Below are 17,068 nucleotides of genomic sequence, written 5' to 3'. Positions count from 1 at the left end.
AGGGTGGGCCACATGAGAGCTCAGCACTGCAGCTCGTGCAGCACCCAGAAGCCCAACCCCACACTTACAATTCCTCTGCACACCCTTCTTCAAACCAGTCCCCTCAGGTCCCCTTGCTCTCTCTGCAGAAAACTTGAACAACCATATCAGAGGGGTCTCAGCTCTCGCTAAAAAGTGTGTGCAAAGAACAGAGCAGGAGAGGGGGGCCAGCACTGTGCAGACTCTTTCTGCAACCGTGGGTGCTTATCATCTTCTATGTGCCCTGTGGTGGCTGCAACAGACAAAGGACACTCAACCCTTTCAGAGACACTTAAGGACACATAAATGGGGGGGGAGACAAAAGCAAACAAACAAACAAACAAAAAGTCCCAACTGCTGAAGCTGAGTCCCTGACATCCCTCTTCTTTACAAGACCTTCCTCAGTAGAGTGTGGAGAGGTAGTGTGGCACCAGCAGCTGTTTCAGCCTCTCTCTGGGACACTGTCTGGCCTGCTGCAAGACCCCTCCCTCAGACAATGCTTTATTGCCTCCAGCCCTGTGACCAAACCTCCTCAAATTCCTCCCTGGCATCTCACAAATGCATCTCAGATCCCCACTCTCCAGGGATGATCCTGAGCACCCTGATTGACCACTTCCCTTAGGCAGCAAGCAAGACATGATCAGAAGAAGAGAACAGGCAGTTTGGTCCTTTCTGTTTCACTGCAGAGGGCTGTTCAGTCTGCCCTGGCCCCTCATGCTCACCTGCCAACAGCAGCCTGCAACACCCAGCACATGCATCCCCTGCTTCTAGCAACTTCTCATCTGATTTTGGTGCCTCTTTCGGTGGCCACACTCACCCAGGCACCTCAGTGCCAAAGAGAGAACATGCCTGTGCAGGCGTGCACATGAGCACCCTCAGGCAGGCACACCGTGGGGTGTACCCAGTCCTCACGCCCCTGGGCTCTGTGCCAATCTCCTTGGCAGCTCATTGTGCTCCCCATGTTCAGGTCTGACATGTGGCACCTCACTCGGTCCTACAGAGATGCACAGCCCACCGCCCAGATACTCCTAGAGCTGCAGCCTTTGGATGAGAGAGGAGCCTGAACAGAGGGAAAGCGATCACATACTCCCAAAACTCAATCATTGAGGAGGTGGCGTTCGCAGGCAAGGTCCTGTTGTCCAGGCTGGATCTATTCAGAATGTCCACACAGAGATCTACCAAAAGAAAAGGAAGCTGATGAGCCAAAGAAATTCTCTAAGGCTCCTTCATGGGGGATGCTCCTTCCCCTCTGCACCCTAACCCTCACCTGGCAGCACACAGATCCTTTACCTTGTGCTATAGAGCATCTCATTAAACTTTTGCATCTCATTAAGCATCTCATTAAACTCTGGCTCTCCCCAGCTACGAATCCCAATACAGCAGTAGCCAGAGGGCTTCAGGAAAGGGAAAGGGGAAGGAGAGAACCATTCCCTGCCAAATGGAATCCAGATGGCTGCAAAATATAGATTATCAAGGGATAGCCACTATGAGTAGCCAGGATAGAAAATCCCATTCTCTTCCCCCATCATGTACCATTCCCTGTCCACACATGCATGCATATGTTCACACACACTGCAGATGTTCCCTTCTACCATCCCCAACTCTGTTACACAGCGTGAAATTACTAAAACCAGAGGAGATGCCATGCATCCAAGAAAGGCACCTCATCTTGCATTTCGCCAGCAAAAGACAATCCACTGGAAAAACAAGGAAACCTAGATGTGGCTGGGAAGCTTGTGTCTGTTGAGATAACATCTGTGGCTTTCCTCACAAACAAACCATGCTGGGGGAGCTGAAGGAATAGGATCAGCTCTTCAAAAGGCTGGTTACCTCTGCTGGGATGAAGGGGCAGAGGAAGCTGTAAGTGAATGGCCCATGGGGTGGAAAAATTTAACACATCACAGAAACTGATCATCTGACAAGAGAAAAGGGGAGGGAACTAAGCTGCTGCCAAGCAAAACAACCTGTTCAACACATTAAAAATGTCCTGTCAAGGACATGAGGTCCATGAGGATTGCTTCACATCTACCCTATCTTCCTAGTGCCTTGAGTAAAACCAAAGCCAGGTCTTCTCTGCTGGGTGCAGTTATATGAATTCTGGGCATGAGGAGATGAGACCCCTGGCCAGTGTGAAGGTATAGAGGCTGTATGGATCTGATTAAACCAGGAAAACAGTGCCCTTATAGTTTTGTGTTACTGGTTCCTTCACTTGGGGACCTGTACTGGCAAAATTCTCCAGGTCAGGCTTGGCCTGATTTAGCCAAAAGCTGCGAGTGCAGAGGAAACTCTTCAGGCATTGGCAACAACTGTCCCAGTAACTCTGAAGGAGTGGAGTAAGGGAACTGTAAGATAAATTGTTGTACCAGAGCTAATAAAAAGCTCCTGCCACATGAGGAGGACTCAAGATTGGCTTGAAAACTCTCCCACCTACCTCTCCCACTTGCCAGAAAATGCAGATTTTTTTTTTTTGTGAAATCATATTGCAGCTCATAAGAGCTTCTTATTCAAAGAAAAAAAATATTTTCTACAAATCCCAAATAATTTCTGGGCATCGGAAAGAAGGTAAAAGCTGTACCTGAGTTCCAGGGGTTATTGCAGCTAGCCCATGGTAGCACTGAATTGAAGGAGCTGAACAGGTAGAAGAGTGCCCAGGACAAGATGACAATGTAGTAAATATTCAGATACCACTCAATGATTTGTGTGGCATATCCAATTCCTGTGAAGGAAAGCAAAGGAGGTGAGGATGGGACTGCCAACCAACTCCCAACACATCAGGCTTGCAACACCAATAACATGGCTCACTAGACAATAGGGTAAGACCTACATAAGGGAAAGAGAAAAGATTTTGAGACTGTGCATGCAGACAGGACACATTGTTGGTATGTCTAGACAGGTCTACATTGGAACATCCAGAAAACTTTACGCTGATGTGAAAAAAATGTTTTGACCACTACAGTGCCACTGCATTGCAGTGCCTCTCCTTCAGGAAAACCAGCTCTAGCCTTTAAAGAAAAGAAATGCAGGTGAATCTCTTACTCCTGGGAAGACTCAGGAAAAAAATGTTCTCGCAGCAATATACATGTAGTAAGGTGCAGGGGCCAAGGTACAGACCTGGGAGCACAGCACTGGTCTTGTGCTGACTGTGCCCATTGCTCGCTGAGACATCAGAACCATACTCAGGCCAGAAAGGCCCAACTCATTCCTTTAAAACTGGTTGTCAGTGACCTTCGAGATGCCACTGCGGTTCACCTCCAGGCCTGTGCCAGAGGTCTCCAGTGCAGGAGGTCCCAGAGTCCCCAGGGAGTTTCAAACAGGGCTGCACGCCCGTGCTCAAACAAACTAACCAGGCCTGCAGTCTGCCTGAGCACAGGTTTCCCTGTCTGCAAAAGGTGGGTAATAAGCTCTCCTCTGGACAGCAGAACTGAGGAAATCAGATTCATTAATACATTAATGCCATTAAACAACCTTCCCAAGGGCTCCAGAAGTCGTGATTCTTATATCTGTGCCTTAACCTAAACCCCATGCCATCTCTGGGCTGTCAGACCAGTACATGCAACGTGATTCCCTCCAGTTTGGATGATGCCAGCCTGCAAAAGCTGCCACAGCAGCCTGGACACTTCAATGGGCAGGGAAAGCACTATAAACCAGCCAGCTTTCCTCATCCTCTTCTCACTATTAGTCCTGGACTACATGCAGGTGTTTATGTACTGACACTTCCATCCTCCTCCTGCAAGCTGGCCATCCAGTTTCTACTCTCTCCCAGGCTCTGAGCTTCTGAAAGCAGAGACTGGAGTTCAGCTGGACCAGCACAGTCCCCGGTCAGCACCACACACCCTCAGTCACCTCCAGAGGGGTCAGGGAACTGCCCCTGCACACACAGCAGTCACCAGGAGGGATAACAAGGCTGAGAGAGAGAGAAAGGGAGGGAGAATAAAGGAGAAACAAACAAACAAACAAGAATAATAATAACAACATTTCTGAAAAAGGCTGTGAGTCACTAATTGTTAGAAAGTGCTGCCAGTAAATCCTGTAACTTGACTGACCTTCAAAGATGGGACAGATCTTCCTCCAGGCAGTGACCCCTCCCTGGCTCGTGTACTGCCCCAGCGCCGTCTCCAGGAAGAACAGGGGGATCCCACAGGTGAAGAGGAAGATGAGGTAAGGGATGAGGAAGGCTCCTGCAGAGAGAGGTAAGATGCTCCCTCAGAAACCTCTTCAAAAACCTTATTCTCACCACTCCTTGCCAGGTACCTGGGGCCACAGCTGGAATCAGCTAGATAAACACAAATATTTCTCTGAATTAACTGTGCAACCTGTGCTAGAGAGGCAAGGTCTCCAACACCATCATTTTTCAGAAAAAAATACAAGGGTGGTCTGTCTACTGCCAAATGCAGTACTTCTGCATTTGTTCTTGGCCAAAACCTAAAGGTAAAGAGTAGCCAGATAAGGGGATAAAAAAAAGTAAAAAAAAAGGCAGTGCTGGAGTTCTCCCTGCTTCATGCTCCTGACCTCATTCCAGTTTTCAGCAGGAGTGGGGTGAACCAACTAAGTCTTTGTTTCACATAACCACATTTGTTCTGCCTTTCACAAGAGTCACAGCAAAACTCCCACTTGCCCAGAGGATACAAACCTGGGGGCTGGTGACATTTCTTACTAAGTAATAAATTTGCCAGGATATAAATTTACTTGAGGTATATTTCATGTCAAATTTGAAAAGCAGTTTGCACCAAAAGAATGGAAATAGGGGAAGGGTAACAGAGTATCTTTCCAGCATTTTCAAAATGAAGAAGGTTAACTTTTCCCTTTGAAATCAATTTTTTATTACAATGTAGAGTAATGTCTTAAGAGAAATCAGCCTAAAATAGAACTCAGATTAACCCTTGAGGAAATGGAAGAAGGAGAGTAAAAGCAGGATTTTTCCAGAAACAATGACCAACATAAGCAAAGCATCAGAAAAGACAAAAACAAAAACATCAAAGTTGAATGCCCTATAAAAAGTAGTTTAATGCCCTGTTAGCTGTCTGAATCTTTTTTCCTTCTTTTCAGTTCTGCTGCCAAACCAAAACACCCAGTAAATTCACTGCTCTGTTCAAAACTGGTCCTGAGATGTCATTTTCACAGCTGACCTTCCTTCTGTCACCTCACTGCCTTTCTCCTGATCTTTAGTGTAGGTTTTCACACTTTCACTCTGCTCCAAACAAGCTAAGGCAACTGTCTTCCCCGCTGAAACAACTGTCAAGGTCTTGCCACTCCACACAGTAAACTTTTGGTCATGGGTAGCTCTCGCTACCAGTGCTTGCAACCACAGTGAGGGTCCCTTTCTCAGCCAAATCCAGACATTGTTCCCCCCCAGGCCCTTTCCTCTCCTGCCAGCACCAGGCATCTGCACTGAAATCCCTTCCTATGACAATTAGCAATTGGGAACACTTGCCCTTGTTTTTAAGCCAACAATGTTACAATAACAAGGAACATCCAAATTTTCCCCTAAACACAGCTGTGTGTAGCTGCAGGAGACCCGGGGCCAGAGGGAAGGAGGCTGGTTCTCAGGGTCAGTCCAGGGTTGCAGAGCAGGGACAGGGAGCTGCATGTGCTGAACTAGAGGCAGCTGCTGCTTTTGGTGCTGCAAGGCATCTATCTGTTTGCCAAATCTGCAAGACAGCTTTATCATCCTGCACACAGATGAGTCTTTCAGCAGATTCCAGACTCTCTCCTCTGATACCATTTGTCTCAGAGGTTGACCCATTGTGGTCTCTGAGCAACGAGGGCTTTGTTAAACCTCTGTTGCCTTGTCTCTTGTAACCATCCCAGAGCAGTTACCAGCTGAAACTCCAGTTGTGATCCCCTCCTCAACTTGCTGCTCCGCTGGAGGACTGAGGGGCCCCCAGAAACAGATTCTTTTTCCTTATGAGACAACAGCAAGTTCAGGATGCTGAGCAATTAGATCAAATTTGATAGTGCAGCCATAGGTAAGGCTACAGTTGGTTGCTTTACAGCAAATTAGTGCTGTTGTTTCTTACATCTCTCTTACAACTTCATAACCATCTCAGTACATCTGAAGGTGGAGAAAGCTGACAGGACAGCCGTCTCCAGTTTGAGGAGGAGGGACGGGGATGCAACAATTATAGGTGGAAAATGCCTTCTTTGCCATTTCAAGGACTTTTCCAATGATGAGAATACCTTTGAGTGTCATAGGAAAGACAGTGCCTTGTCCCACACAAGTTTGTCAGTTACCTGGTTCCCTAGAGCCCTGGAGAGAGAATTGTACCTTGTACAGCAGTGGCATACCTTCTGCAAAGGCAGCATGTGAGCTGTGAGGGAAGGCCTCTCCCATCCTAATCTTTCCCAAGCCTAGCCTTGTTGCCCTCTGAATTGCAGCTTTAGATATTCCAGAGTAGTTTAATTTAAAAAAAAAAATGTTATTCAATAGGTATCTAAAGTGAACAAAAGTAGCCTTTTCACTTACACTAATTATCATAAAAATTGCAAGGACTGCTGAGCCGGATACCATAGGCATAAACTATGCAAAGATATCATCTGAGCTCAGGAAGAAATTTTCCATGCAAAACCCATGACTCCTCTCTCAAAGCATCCCTGCAGAATGGGCTATTCAATCAGAGGCACCCCCAGTGTTTACTAACCCATGCTGGTCTGACTTGCTTTTGGTGCCTCCAGTGCCTCCCATCAAAACACAGGAAAAGGAGACTGGAGGATCTGCTAAAAACCATCCCAGGTTTAAGAAAAACTCAATTCCATTTTCTTTAACTATTTCTTACCCAGCCCCTCTTTGTTTTAGAGGACTCATTGTATTGTCTCCCATTTGATTTGGAATTTGGAAGTCCTGGGATAAACTACAGTGGAACCATTCATCTATTGGTGAAAGCTCACGGCACCTTGGACAAAAAAGGCATTTGTGGCATGGTTTGCAGAGAAAGGAATTTTAAAGTGGGGGGAACAAGCAAGTCCCAGAGTGTTATTTCAAGGTGTCTCTAGAGAACAAGAACAAAAGAGAAGTTATTGCTGTATTTGACATGTAATTTGTTATTCCTCCTTTTCTTTTACAAAGTTGATTTTGATTCACCAAGAAAAGTTAGTGACAGTCAATTATTCCCTTCCGTTTCATTTTATTGTTATGAGAAAGTTTAATTTTTAACCACGTAATGATCTTACTGCAGTGCTACTGGAAAAGGAGAGCCATGCAAAGAGACAAAGGGGAAGGTGAATGAACCCTTCCATGGGTTTTCCTAGTAGTGGTTTGATGGCTGGGGGAACTGCTCCTGAGAAAAAGGGAGAAATGTCCTCCTAAGGAGTATCAGGTCTTGGCAAGGATACCAGCACCATCTAAGCTTTTCCTCTGTGAGGAAGGGCCTGAGAGAGGTGGAGGTAACACAGGGAGTAGGAAAAGGGAATTGTGTAGGAGGAGGCTGCTGATGGCTTTCTGACCATTCACAGCACTTGATAGTTTCCAAAGACCACCAATTTCTTGAGATACCCAAGGGCCTTAAGAAGTTAATATAGTTAATTCAGCATCCAAACTTGAGATTGCTGCTTTCAGAAACAGTACCTGCTGGACAGCTGAATTCACCCCTCAGTTTTTATTCCTCCTGGGTTTGGCAGGAGCTAACTTGCTGGAGGAGAAGATAAGGGAGTGCATGTTGGGGCACATGAGGCATAAGAGAAACAGGTTCAGGCATGCACATATCTCTTGTCATGGCTACAGATCTAGAACATCTCATGCATGCTGTGAACTTACCACCACCATTCTTGTAGCAGAGGTATGGGAACCTCCACACGTTACCCAGACCAATGATCTCCCCCGCCACAGACAGCACAAACTCCACTTTGCTACGCCACTGGCCTCTCTCTTCCATTTCCTCCACTTTTGTCTCTTCAGGACCTGCAATGGCCCCATTGGCCTCTCCTTCTTTAGGCACAGCTCTTGTCATGGCTCTGTGGGACAGAAGAAAAGGAGAACATGGGATGTAGAGAGCTGCTGCAGAATGTAGAGAGCCACTGCAGGACAAGCTGGTGGGAAGAGGGAGGGAGGGGACCTGTCACCACAATAGTTGTGTTCCTTGTGTCAGCCTGAGGTTCCATTATCCTCCAGAAAATGGTTTCTTTAGTGTCAGCACAAAGTATTATCCCCAAGTTATGTCTGTGCTGAAGAGACAGAGGAAAGGTCACTGATCAGGCGAGATGAACCCACCCACACTACCCCTTTACTGGACTCACCCCTGAATTCACCCTTCCCTGCCCACAGCCCCCTTCTTCATCCTTCCCATCTGCCCCTGACTAAGTGCTCTGCACCTCCATCATTGCTGAGACCTGGCCTGTTAAATTGGAAACAGCATTTCAGAGGAAGAGAACAGGTGCTGGAGCTGAAGCAGGGAATGGAGGCAGAAGGAGTTTCTTCTCCCAGTGTGCTTTATACAACAACTGTCTTCTTCTGGTTTTAGATGGCAGGAGAGAAATGTTAATAAGATTAATAGTCTGAACAAGAATGGACAACCTACTGTCTTACCTCAAGGCACTGGTAGGAGTGTTGTCTTTGTCCCCTTGGACACCACATTACACTACCACAGCCTGACAACGCAGCAGTGCACAGGCACTTATTTGACCCAGGCTCTCTTCACTAACAAGCAGGCACCAGCACCAATCCTCCACCTTTGCCCAACCTTTCAAAGAATACAGGGCAAGGAAACAAAGCCTCTGGGGTAAGCAAAAGGGCCTCATACTTGTGAGGTGTTTCATGTCTGAGCAAGGGAGTTCTGAGATTAGACAAGTCCAGTGCTGCAGTGAAAATATCAGCGGGAAGAAGCCCAGAGGTGAAAACACAGAGCAAAGTTACTGTTGGAAGAGATATGTTGAATGTGGTTGGGCCTCCAGAGTGGCACAATTAAGACATTTTCCAGTCTCTACTAAATCCTGCATTACATTTAGCATCATCTTAATGAAGCAATGTTAGTTAATGGCCAGTCTTCGCAAGCGAAGATTTGGGAAAGGTCATAAACCCTTCGAGCCTGCGCAGTGGATTTTTTAGGTGAGACACAGCGTGCGCTGAACTGAGCCCACCCTTTAATCCTGAGGTTCATCTGCCGGGGCCGAGCAAAGCTTGGACAGTGGCAGTGAGGTCCCCAGGACGTAGCTGGATTGCCTTACAAGGCTGACGAGCTCCAACTGCCCGGGGGGCCGGGAATTGAACCCAGGTCGCAGCGGTGAGAGTCCTGCACTCTAACCACTAGACCACCAGAGGCCCCAGCAATGTTAGTGGTTGCTTGTTAAAAGATGCAATTCTCTACCATACACAAAGTCCTTTTATTGGCTAGTTACTTTAAATCTAATCAAAATTCACACAGACCAGACTGAATCTTCTTTTCAACAACATTTTCATGTTGTTACAGGCATTTGATTGTAAGAAGAAATGAAAGCATGAAGAGAGAAAGCTCCCTCTGTCACAGCTAAAAAAATTCTTCTCAAAATCTTCCTCTAGTGAGTTTCCTGAGGTAGGGATGCACATGTCAGTCCTGACAGAAAGCACAGACCTAACACGAGCAGGGAATCTGGTGAACCATGACAGGGAAGTCCTAATTTTAGCTACATCTCACTGGTGGCATTATTAGTAAGCACATGGCCTCTGATAGAGTGATTGGCATCAGCAAGGGATACACATTGCCATGTTGGGATTGGGAAACTACACCGGAAACAAAGCAGCAGCATCTCTGTTTCCATTTCCAGCATCTGAGACTGCAAAGAAATCAGGGCTTGGTTCCTTCAGTAGTAACTTACAGATTCAATTTGCTAGTGGTTCACCAGGGTTTTTTTTAATGGCACATCTATCATTCCTTCTGTGCCACCTAAGGGGACATCCCCATCTCTGGGGAGCAACAGGGACAGCAGTCTGCATCACCCACACTGCTTAACACTTCCACTGCCCCCAGATCTGCTCTGAACTACTTCAACTTGCTCTCTCCCAGGCAAAGTCCGAGCACAGCTCTGGAGGCAGCTCAGGCCAGGGACCTCTCCCAGTCAGCAACTCAGTGGTGAGCAGGATCTTGTCACCTTTGATGTCCTTTACCTTATAGGACCACCAAATCTATCTATCCACCCTTTGCACCAGGACCTATTCCCTCCCTCCTTATGCCTAGTCTCTCTCCAGTCATCTCCCTGTGGACCAGCATCAGGGCATGAGATATCGCATGAGGAGTAGGGACTACCAGGGAATATGACCTAGCTGAAAATAAAAGCACACATGTAGACTCTAACATCTAACTGTCCCAGCAGCCAAGGAACACCACAGCACTTGTTTTGGTGTAGTTTCCAGTGAGGCAAGGGGGAAGCAGGAACAGGAACTGATTGGCTCTGCTGGCACTTACCCCACACAAGACAGCATCATTATCAAAGTAATGAAATGATTTCCTAAATGCAAACCCTCTGGATATATCAGGCCCTCGGGCAAAGAAACATGCTTGCGTATGAAAAGACAACTTCTAATGAATGTTCACAGCAAAACAAGTAGTTCTTTAACACAGACATGTTTCCTCCCTCTGTTATTCAAGCAAAGAAAGGAAATCAGATCTCACAGTGCAATACACCACTTGCTCTCTAAGTGCCCAAGGCAACAACAGTCTTTGTTCCCCCATCTGCTTTCCTGAAGGGCCCATCCTATTTGCTTTGAAATCCTCAGCAGATATCCATGGACTCTGAACGTAAAGGGATGAATCTCCTGCAAAGCATCAACCACTGTAATAGAGGCTGCAGCAAGAATGAGGGGAGCACAAACCAAGGAAGAGAGTAATCAGGGGTCAGTGAAGAGCGTCCTCCAGGCTAACACAGCTGCCTCTTCGAAAACATTGCATAAGATCCTGATTCCTTATAAAGTTGAGAGGGTTTTAGAGTTATTTCCTATATGAGCTTATATATGGGCAGTACTGCAGTGGGCATAACCAGTTTCAGTGTCAAATGCAGATGCGTGAGGGCACTAAGGAATCAATCTCCATTTTATCTCCAGCCCTTGCCCTTTATAGTTCATATGCTGGAAAGCACCTATTTACTGGTATGGCTTGCATAGTCCCAAACCCAGCAAGGGCTCTAACACATATAGATCTACATATGAGTGTAAAGGTCAATCAGCCCTCTAACAGCCTCATACAAACCTCAAACCCCACATTTTAAGAAGGTAGTATCAAGGCACACACCCTAAATGCTGGCTTGCAGCAGCAGCTCACCAGCACAGAGATCCTCCCAGTCCCAGCTTTGCCCTCTTCCCTTAGCTCGCCTGCTGGGCTGCATAGGGAGGTGGAAACATCGTGTCCTCCTGCCAGCCATTTCTCAGCTTCTGAAGCTCAGGCAAGGCCCCTTTCCCCACTGCCTGCCTGCAGCAAGGCCTGCCAGCTGGCTAATCAGTTTATTCCGATGCTGCAGCACAGCCTCCTCATCTTTGAGAGGAGCAGAGCTCCACGCACTGTCAAATGTGAGAGAAAAAGTAACACATACTTAATGAGATGTGTTTGATCTGTCACAGTCCTTGGCACATTCCAATTTGCTGCAGTCCAGGGCACATTATCAAGTACAATGATGTTTAAGTCTGGGTTTATTGAGGATGTCACAGGAAGATGGCAGGAGATGACTTACCTAATTCTTTGCTTTTATTCTTTTAATGTAAGGTGGATGCAAGAGCCAGCCTATTTCTACTAATATTTGTGCTTTACTTCTCTTTTGTTAGACCTGTTTCACATGTGGGGGAAGGGGAAGATCACAATCAGGTAATCACCTGTCACCAAGCCCCAGGAAGGGAATGCTACGAGTGACAGCCTGCAGCCTCAGCCCTGTCACTAGCCTCCACCCCAGGGACACCTGGACCAGAACTTTGACTCTGCATCTGTCCTTTGACTCCTGAATAGGCTAACACAAAGGATAGAATCTGTGATGCTGCAATGAGGAACATAGCTTGGACAAACATAGAACAGCAGAGGAGATGCAGCACCTGTGGCTTCATTTTCCTATTTTAAGAAGGGAGAAAGCAACCTGGTTATGAAGTCAAACCTCTTCAGCTGGGAACAGATGATGGATAAAACTGGTGCCCAAAGTTTTGGTCCTTCATGTCATGAACTACAGCTTCTCCTTTCCCAGACAAAGCCATGCACAGCATTACACATCCCCACTACTTCCCTCTCAGCTTTGCCTGCTGTTTCTGTGATAAAGCCTATTTATTTACCTCCTGGCTCTCTTTCTAAACATCTAATCCTACTGTGCCCCCCTGCCCTATATGTTCTGGGGCCAGATGGGGACTCAAATAACTTCTTGTTTCCAGCTAAGAACAATTTGGTTCTCCCACGGCAGCCGCAGCCATCTACTGTGTTACATCCTTCCTGACAGGTAGACATTTTCCTCTCCCTTTGGATACCCCTCTCCGTAATATATGAGTTCAAAGTAAAGACTGTGCCCCTCACTGCTCACCTGCACCTTTTCTGCTGTTCTTCACCAAATTTTGGGGGAAAAATCCTATGACTCTTTCATTCCCAGCCTCTTTTTTCCCTCTGCCAAAAAGTTTTTCCAACTTTTAAGATACCATCTGATACAATCCATAGTCTACCCCTCTCCTGGACCCACTCAGCCACCACCACCACCTCCCCTTCTCAGCTCCCTCTGAACTCAACAGTCTCTTCTAGAGGTGCTTTGCTGTATTTTCAGCCCTCAGCACTTTGAGGAGGTGCTTTTTGCCAGGCCTGGAGTACCCTTCACAGGAATGACCTGCAGTCTGTCATCTTCCTACAGAGTAGGAGGCTTCCTCTGTGCCCAGTGCAACAGGCAGCTCTGTGTGAAATGGTACAGGGCTGGGCATGGTGCATGGAAGCAGCCACATTTTTTCCCAAAAAGATTTACTGCTGAAAAAATAAGAACACTTGGATTCCCACAGGTTCTGGAAGAAGAACAGGCAGCATGCAGGCATCCATAAACATAGACCAACAAGTTCCCTTCTTCAACATTTGAATGAGGTAACTCAAGTCTCCCTCTGGTCACAGATTTTGGACTTTGTTTGTCCCACACCTACCACCACGGGATTCTTCAAGTATGGTCACAAAAGGCAAGGAAAAGCAAAGACACCTCTGAAGTGCTCTGGACACTCACCCGCTGGGTCTGATGTGCTGAACACACAATGCAGATATGCAGGAGAACAGCATTTTTTGACTTTATTTGGAAACAAGATGCCACTAAAGAGGAGAGGCAGGAATCAGAAGAAGAGGAGCATATGAAGAGAAAGTGTCATTTGAAAGCAAAACATGGTGGTATCCTCAGCCTCCCCCGGGGTAAAAAAAAGGGCTTTTTCAGAGTTGTTCAGGTGAGATAAGGAGCAAGAGAGAAACGAGAAAGTTGAGAGTAAAGCCACATGGAGTTTTGACACCAGAGGAAGAAGCCAATGGCAATTCTCCTAAAGCTTTTCTTCCTGAACCTTACTGCCTGTTCCTGACTGCTGTCAAGACAGAAGCTTCTACTGCTGGGAAGTTAACATCCTCCGTTTGACCTCTTCTCCTGATTTATCTTAAGGCAAACGAGAAGAGGACAATCTCAAGAGGGAATAGTGAAACAGAGACAACTGCAAACAGAGATGTCTTTAAAAAGCAGCCAGTAGCACTTATTAGAGGAAGCACAGTGTTAAAGCTCCTTTGGACACTGGTAGGTGCTGCCTGGGCTGCAGAATCACAGGTGACAATGCAGGCAGCTGCACTGCATTTATGTTTCTTGGTTTCACTTTGAAACAAGAAGCAACCAAGGACGTAAATTGCAATTTAAGGTGGGGAGGGAGGAATCAGAAAGCAAAGCAGGCTGTTACAAAAGGAGGAGCAGGAGGACACAGAAAATTCTCTGGTTGCACAATCAGAGCCAGCAGTTAGTCGGCAGCTGAAATCCTGCACTGCATTTTGATGGCAGGAGGCGGGGGCGGCTGTGGGAGCAGAGAGAGAAAATCAGGGCTCAGAGAGGAACAGTGGTGCCAAGGTACAGCTTGAGGAACAAACCCAGTTAAATTAGTGAGTGGGGGCTGCTACTGGAATAGGTCATTTCTGCAAGATGGACAGGAAAATATTAGCAGTAGAAGGAAGTCTTTTCCAGCCAATCTAAGAGAGCAGGGATGGCTGCTTCCAAACCCAGGTGCTGCTGGAGAATGGCTCACTCCAGCTGCAAAAAGCAAAAAGACAAGGAAAGATGTAGCACGAGAAAGACTGATCAACTAGAGGACAGCAGCTGAAATTAAAATGCCTTTCGTTTTGAACTGTTGAAAGCTACTTGGCTTCTGTACACTTTCTAATTAACTTCCAGATTCTGTGGGCTGCAGGGTATTCTCAAAGCATCTGTTCAGCAAGGTTCATGGGGCACAGGAGGCTGTTACAAGGATCAGATTCTGCCTATATTTTCTCCAATGTGAAATAAGAGCAATGCTTCTGCAGTCAGAGAGTTTGCTACTTACTGGCACCAGAAAGAGTGAGATAAGAAGCAAATGAGAGTTTGCTAATGACATGTACATCTGCAGTACAAGCTGCAAGGATTATAGAGCATTACCCTTCAGAGCACACACCCCCAGCTCAGGAGGGTACCAAATGGCTCCTGGCCTGTCTTCTACTGCCAGAACAGGAGATCCTCCTAAGTACCTAAAAGTGGCCGGACTTTCCTGAGGATCAGTGGCAAACATCTTGCTAAAATCAGTGTAGGCTGTTGTTCTCAGGGCCAGATCAGTCTCTGTCAGTGTCCATGGTTCACCATGCCTGCTCTGAGCTACAGAGACACGGGGGTCTTCTTTCTTTAACCTAGAAAAAAAGTCAAGACTAACTGATGAAGTCCATAAACGGTGTGTAAATATGGCCAGAAACCAGTCTTTGCATAAAAACAGATACTCTTGAGACCTCCACTCAGCCCATAGTCTGGTTGTATTCTCTGCAACACAGCAAGAGGCCCATCCACAGCAGGATCCATCCTTCTTACAGGGCACCACAGTGACAGGTCTCCTATAGACACAGAGCCAGCTTGGCCCCAGGGGAGCCCCTAGATTCACCTCCCTGGTGGCTGGAGGTGTCTAGCTGAAGTCCTGTGGCTTGCTCAGAGGTCCTTGTGCACAGCCAAGGGGACAGCACAGCTCCTGTCACCGGCTGGAGGAGCAGAGCAGGTGAACAGCACAGAGTGTGAAAGCTGTGCTGCTCCAGCACCCGCTCTGCAAACAGGCCCCACAGGGGCACAGAGGGGTAGCAACCTGTGGTGCAGCCCCAAGGTGCCCCACGGGGAGAGGACAGAGTCTGCAGGACTCGACATGGTGGCTACAGAGCTGCCACCTCGCCAGGGCAGCAATTTCACAGAGCAAGGCACAGCACCTGGCAGCCCTGGGCAGGTCAGGTGAAGAGACAGAGGCTGCCAGCCCTGAAGGCTTGGCCACCTGTGTGCAGCCTGAGCCTGGCGGCCAAGGGGTTAGGGAAGGATGGGGCAGCAAAGCCACTGGAGCAAGAGAGCAGAAGAGCCAGCACTGCAGCCAATGGTTCAGAGGTGGGAGAGCAGCACAGGGAATTTGGCATCACGCTGCTGTAGGCAGTTGTATCTAAACTCCCCCAGGCGGGCACACCCTGCCAGACCTCCCAAAAACGCAGCCTGAGGGCACTTGCTGTCAGTGATGAGAAAGGGGGAGCGTGAGGGAAGCACACTCAAGCAAAACTCTCCCAAAAGGCAGTCAAGGTTAAGGCACACCACGTTGCTTTATGCCTCTCACACGGAGGACAAGGGGAGCCCAACAGCTGATGTGGCAGAGCCCAGTGTCTCAGCCCAGATGTGTGTGCAGACATCACAGAGCAGCAGAGCACAGCTGCAGGAGCTCCCTACCATGATTGTCCCCACACTGCTCAGTCCTGCATGGGGAGCCCAGCACCTTGTGTCCTGCTCAGGTGCAGGCTGGGGATCTACCTGGTGGACTCTGGGCAGGCTCAGCCATCTCCAGTTGGTGCTCAGGACAAGTCACACCAGGTGAAATCAGTGCAGGCAGAGGTGCATGGAGACTATGACTCCAGCAGTGCCATAAGTGCCTTCCAGCAGTGCCTGCTGTAACACCACACTGTAATGCCATGGGACTGCAACCCACCTGCACCCTCTGAGAGGCAAGGCGTCTGCTTTCCGGCCTGGGGCACCAAAACTTTCCTATAGCCCTGCCCAGGAGCACCGTCAAACAGAGATATGGCACAGGACATTCTAACCTGCCCTCTGCAAGGGCCACATCTGCACCCATGAATCCAGCAAAACTGGGCTGTTGAAGAGCTTCAAAGGTCAGGTCCAAGGTTCAGCCTCTCATATCAGCAGCTGCCAAAGAGGAAAAACTAGGGCAATGGCATTTCCAATGGCATTGGGTGGAAACCTTGACTAACAGTGATTACTTTAAAAGCACTGTTGATTTAAGAAGACACAGATCAGGTGTTATGAAACCCCCACATGTTCCGCTTGGGTTTGTTTACAAAAATGCCCAAGATCCTCAGAGTTTAGCACATGCAGAAACTATGCTGTCTCCCTGCCTCACCCCTACTCAGAGGCAAATTTGATGAAGCCTTGGTGGAAAGAAGAGCAAAGGAGCACATTACCAGGTACATCTTTTAGAGCTGCAGCCCCCAAGTAAATACTTTAAGGCCAGCACTTCTGCAGGGCAGCACAGGAAGAGAGGGAGTCACTGACTCATATTTGCAGTAGCTGAAATGCCTACAGCCTACTTCACTCCTAGCACCTTTGCTCCTGTACCTATTATCACTAGTCATCTGCCCTTCATCCCTGTCCTTATCTGGCTTGCTCTCATCTCTCTTCTCAATCTTTCTGCTGAGTACTTTTCTCTCTCTCTCTGCTGCCACAACCTTCAGTACCAATTATCCATCCTTCAGGCATCTCTTTGCTCTCAGCTTCCCAGCAGCCCCCCAGCAGCATCTCTGCCTGTCCTTTCCTATAGGAATCATTGAAAGAAAAACCTCTTCCCTGGGTTGATCCAAACTGATTATTTGCTCCTTATTTTCCATCTCTCTCTTCCTTTGTTTAACGCTGG

The 17,068-nt window shown here is 47.6% G+C and overlaps 1 protein-coding gene across 5 annotated transcripts in view; it reads right to left on the bottom strand.

Moving 5' to 3' along the window:
- SLC6A12 (solute carrier family 6 member 12) overlaps positions 1-17,068 on the bottom strand; it is a 41,734-nt gene that overhangs the window by 24,260 nt on the left and 406 nt on the right. For 2 of the 5 annotated variants that reach the window (XM_064654615.1, XM_064654614.1), the window contains 4 exons: positions 7,769-7,965; positions 4,062-4,196; positions 2,594-2,734; positions 1,106-1,193 (listed from right to left, as the gene is read on the bottom strand). In XM_064654615.1, the coding sequence (XP_064510685.1) occupies positions 1,106-1,193; positions 2,594-2,734; positions 4,062-4,196; positions 7,769-7,961 (557 nt within the window). In that variant the 5' untranslated portion in view covers positions 7,962-7,965. Of the gene's footprint in view, positions 1-1,105; positions 1,194-2,593; positions 2,735-4,061; positions 4,197-7,768; positions 7,966-14,571; positions 14,817-17,068 lie in introns of those variants that run through there. The other 3 variants (XM_064654613.1, XM_064654616.1, XM_064654617.1) reach the window with 3 other exon arrangements.

The sequence above is a fragment of the Pseudopipra pipra genome, chromosome 5 (genome assembly GCF_036250125.1).
Source record: "Pseudopipra pipra isolate bDixPip1 chromosome 5, bDixPip1.hap1, whole genome shotgun sequence".
Taxonomy (NCBI): Eukaryota; Metazoa; Chordata; class Aves; order Passeriformes; family Pipridae; genus Pseudopipra; species Pseudopipra pipra.
Note: the sequence above shows the minus strand (reverse complement) of the source record. Positions and strands in the feature narration are given on the sequence as shown.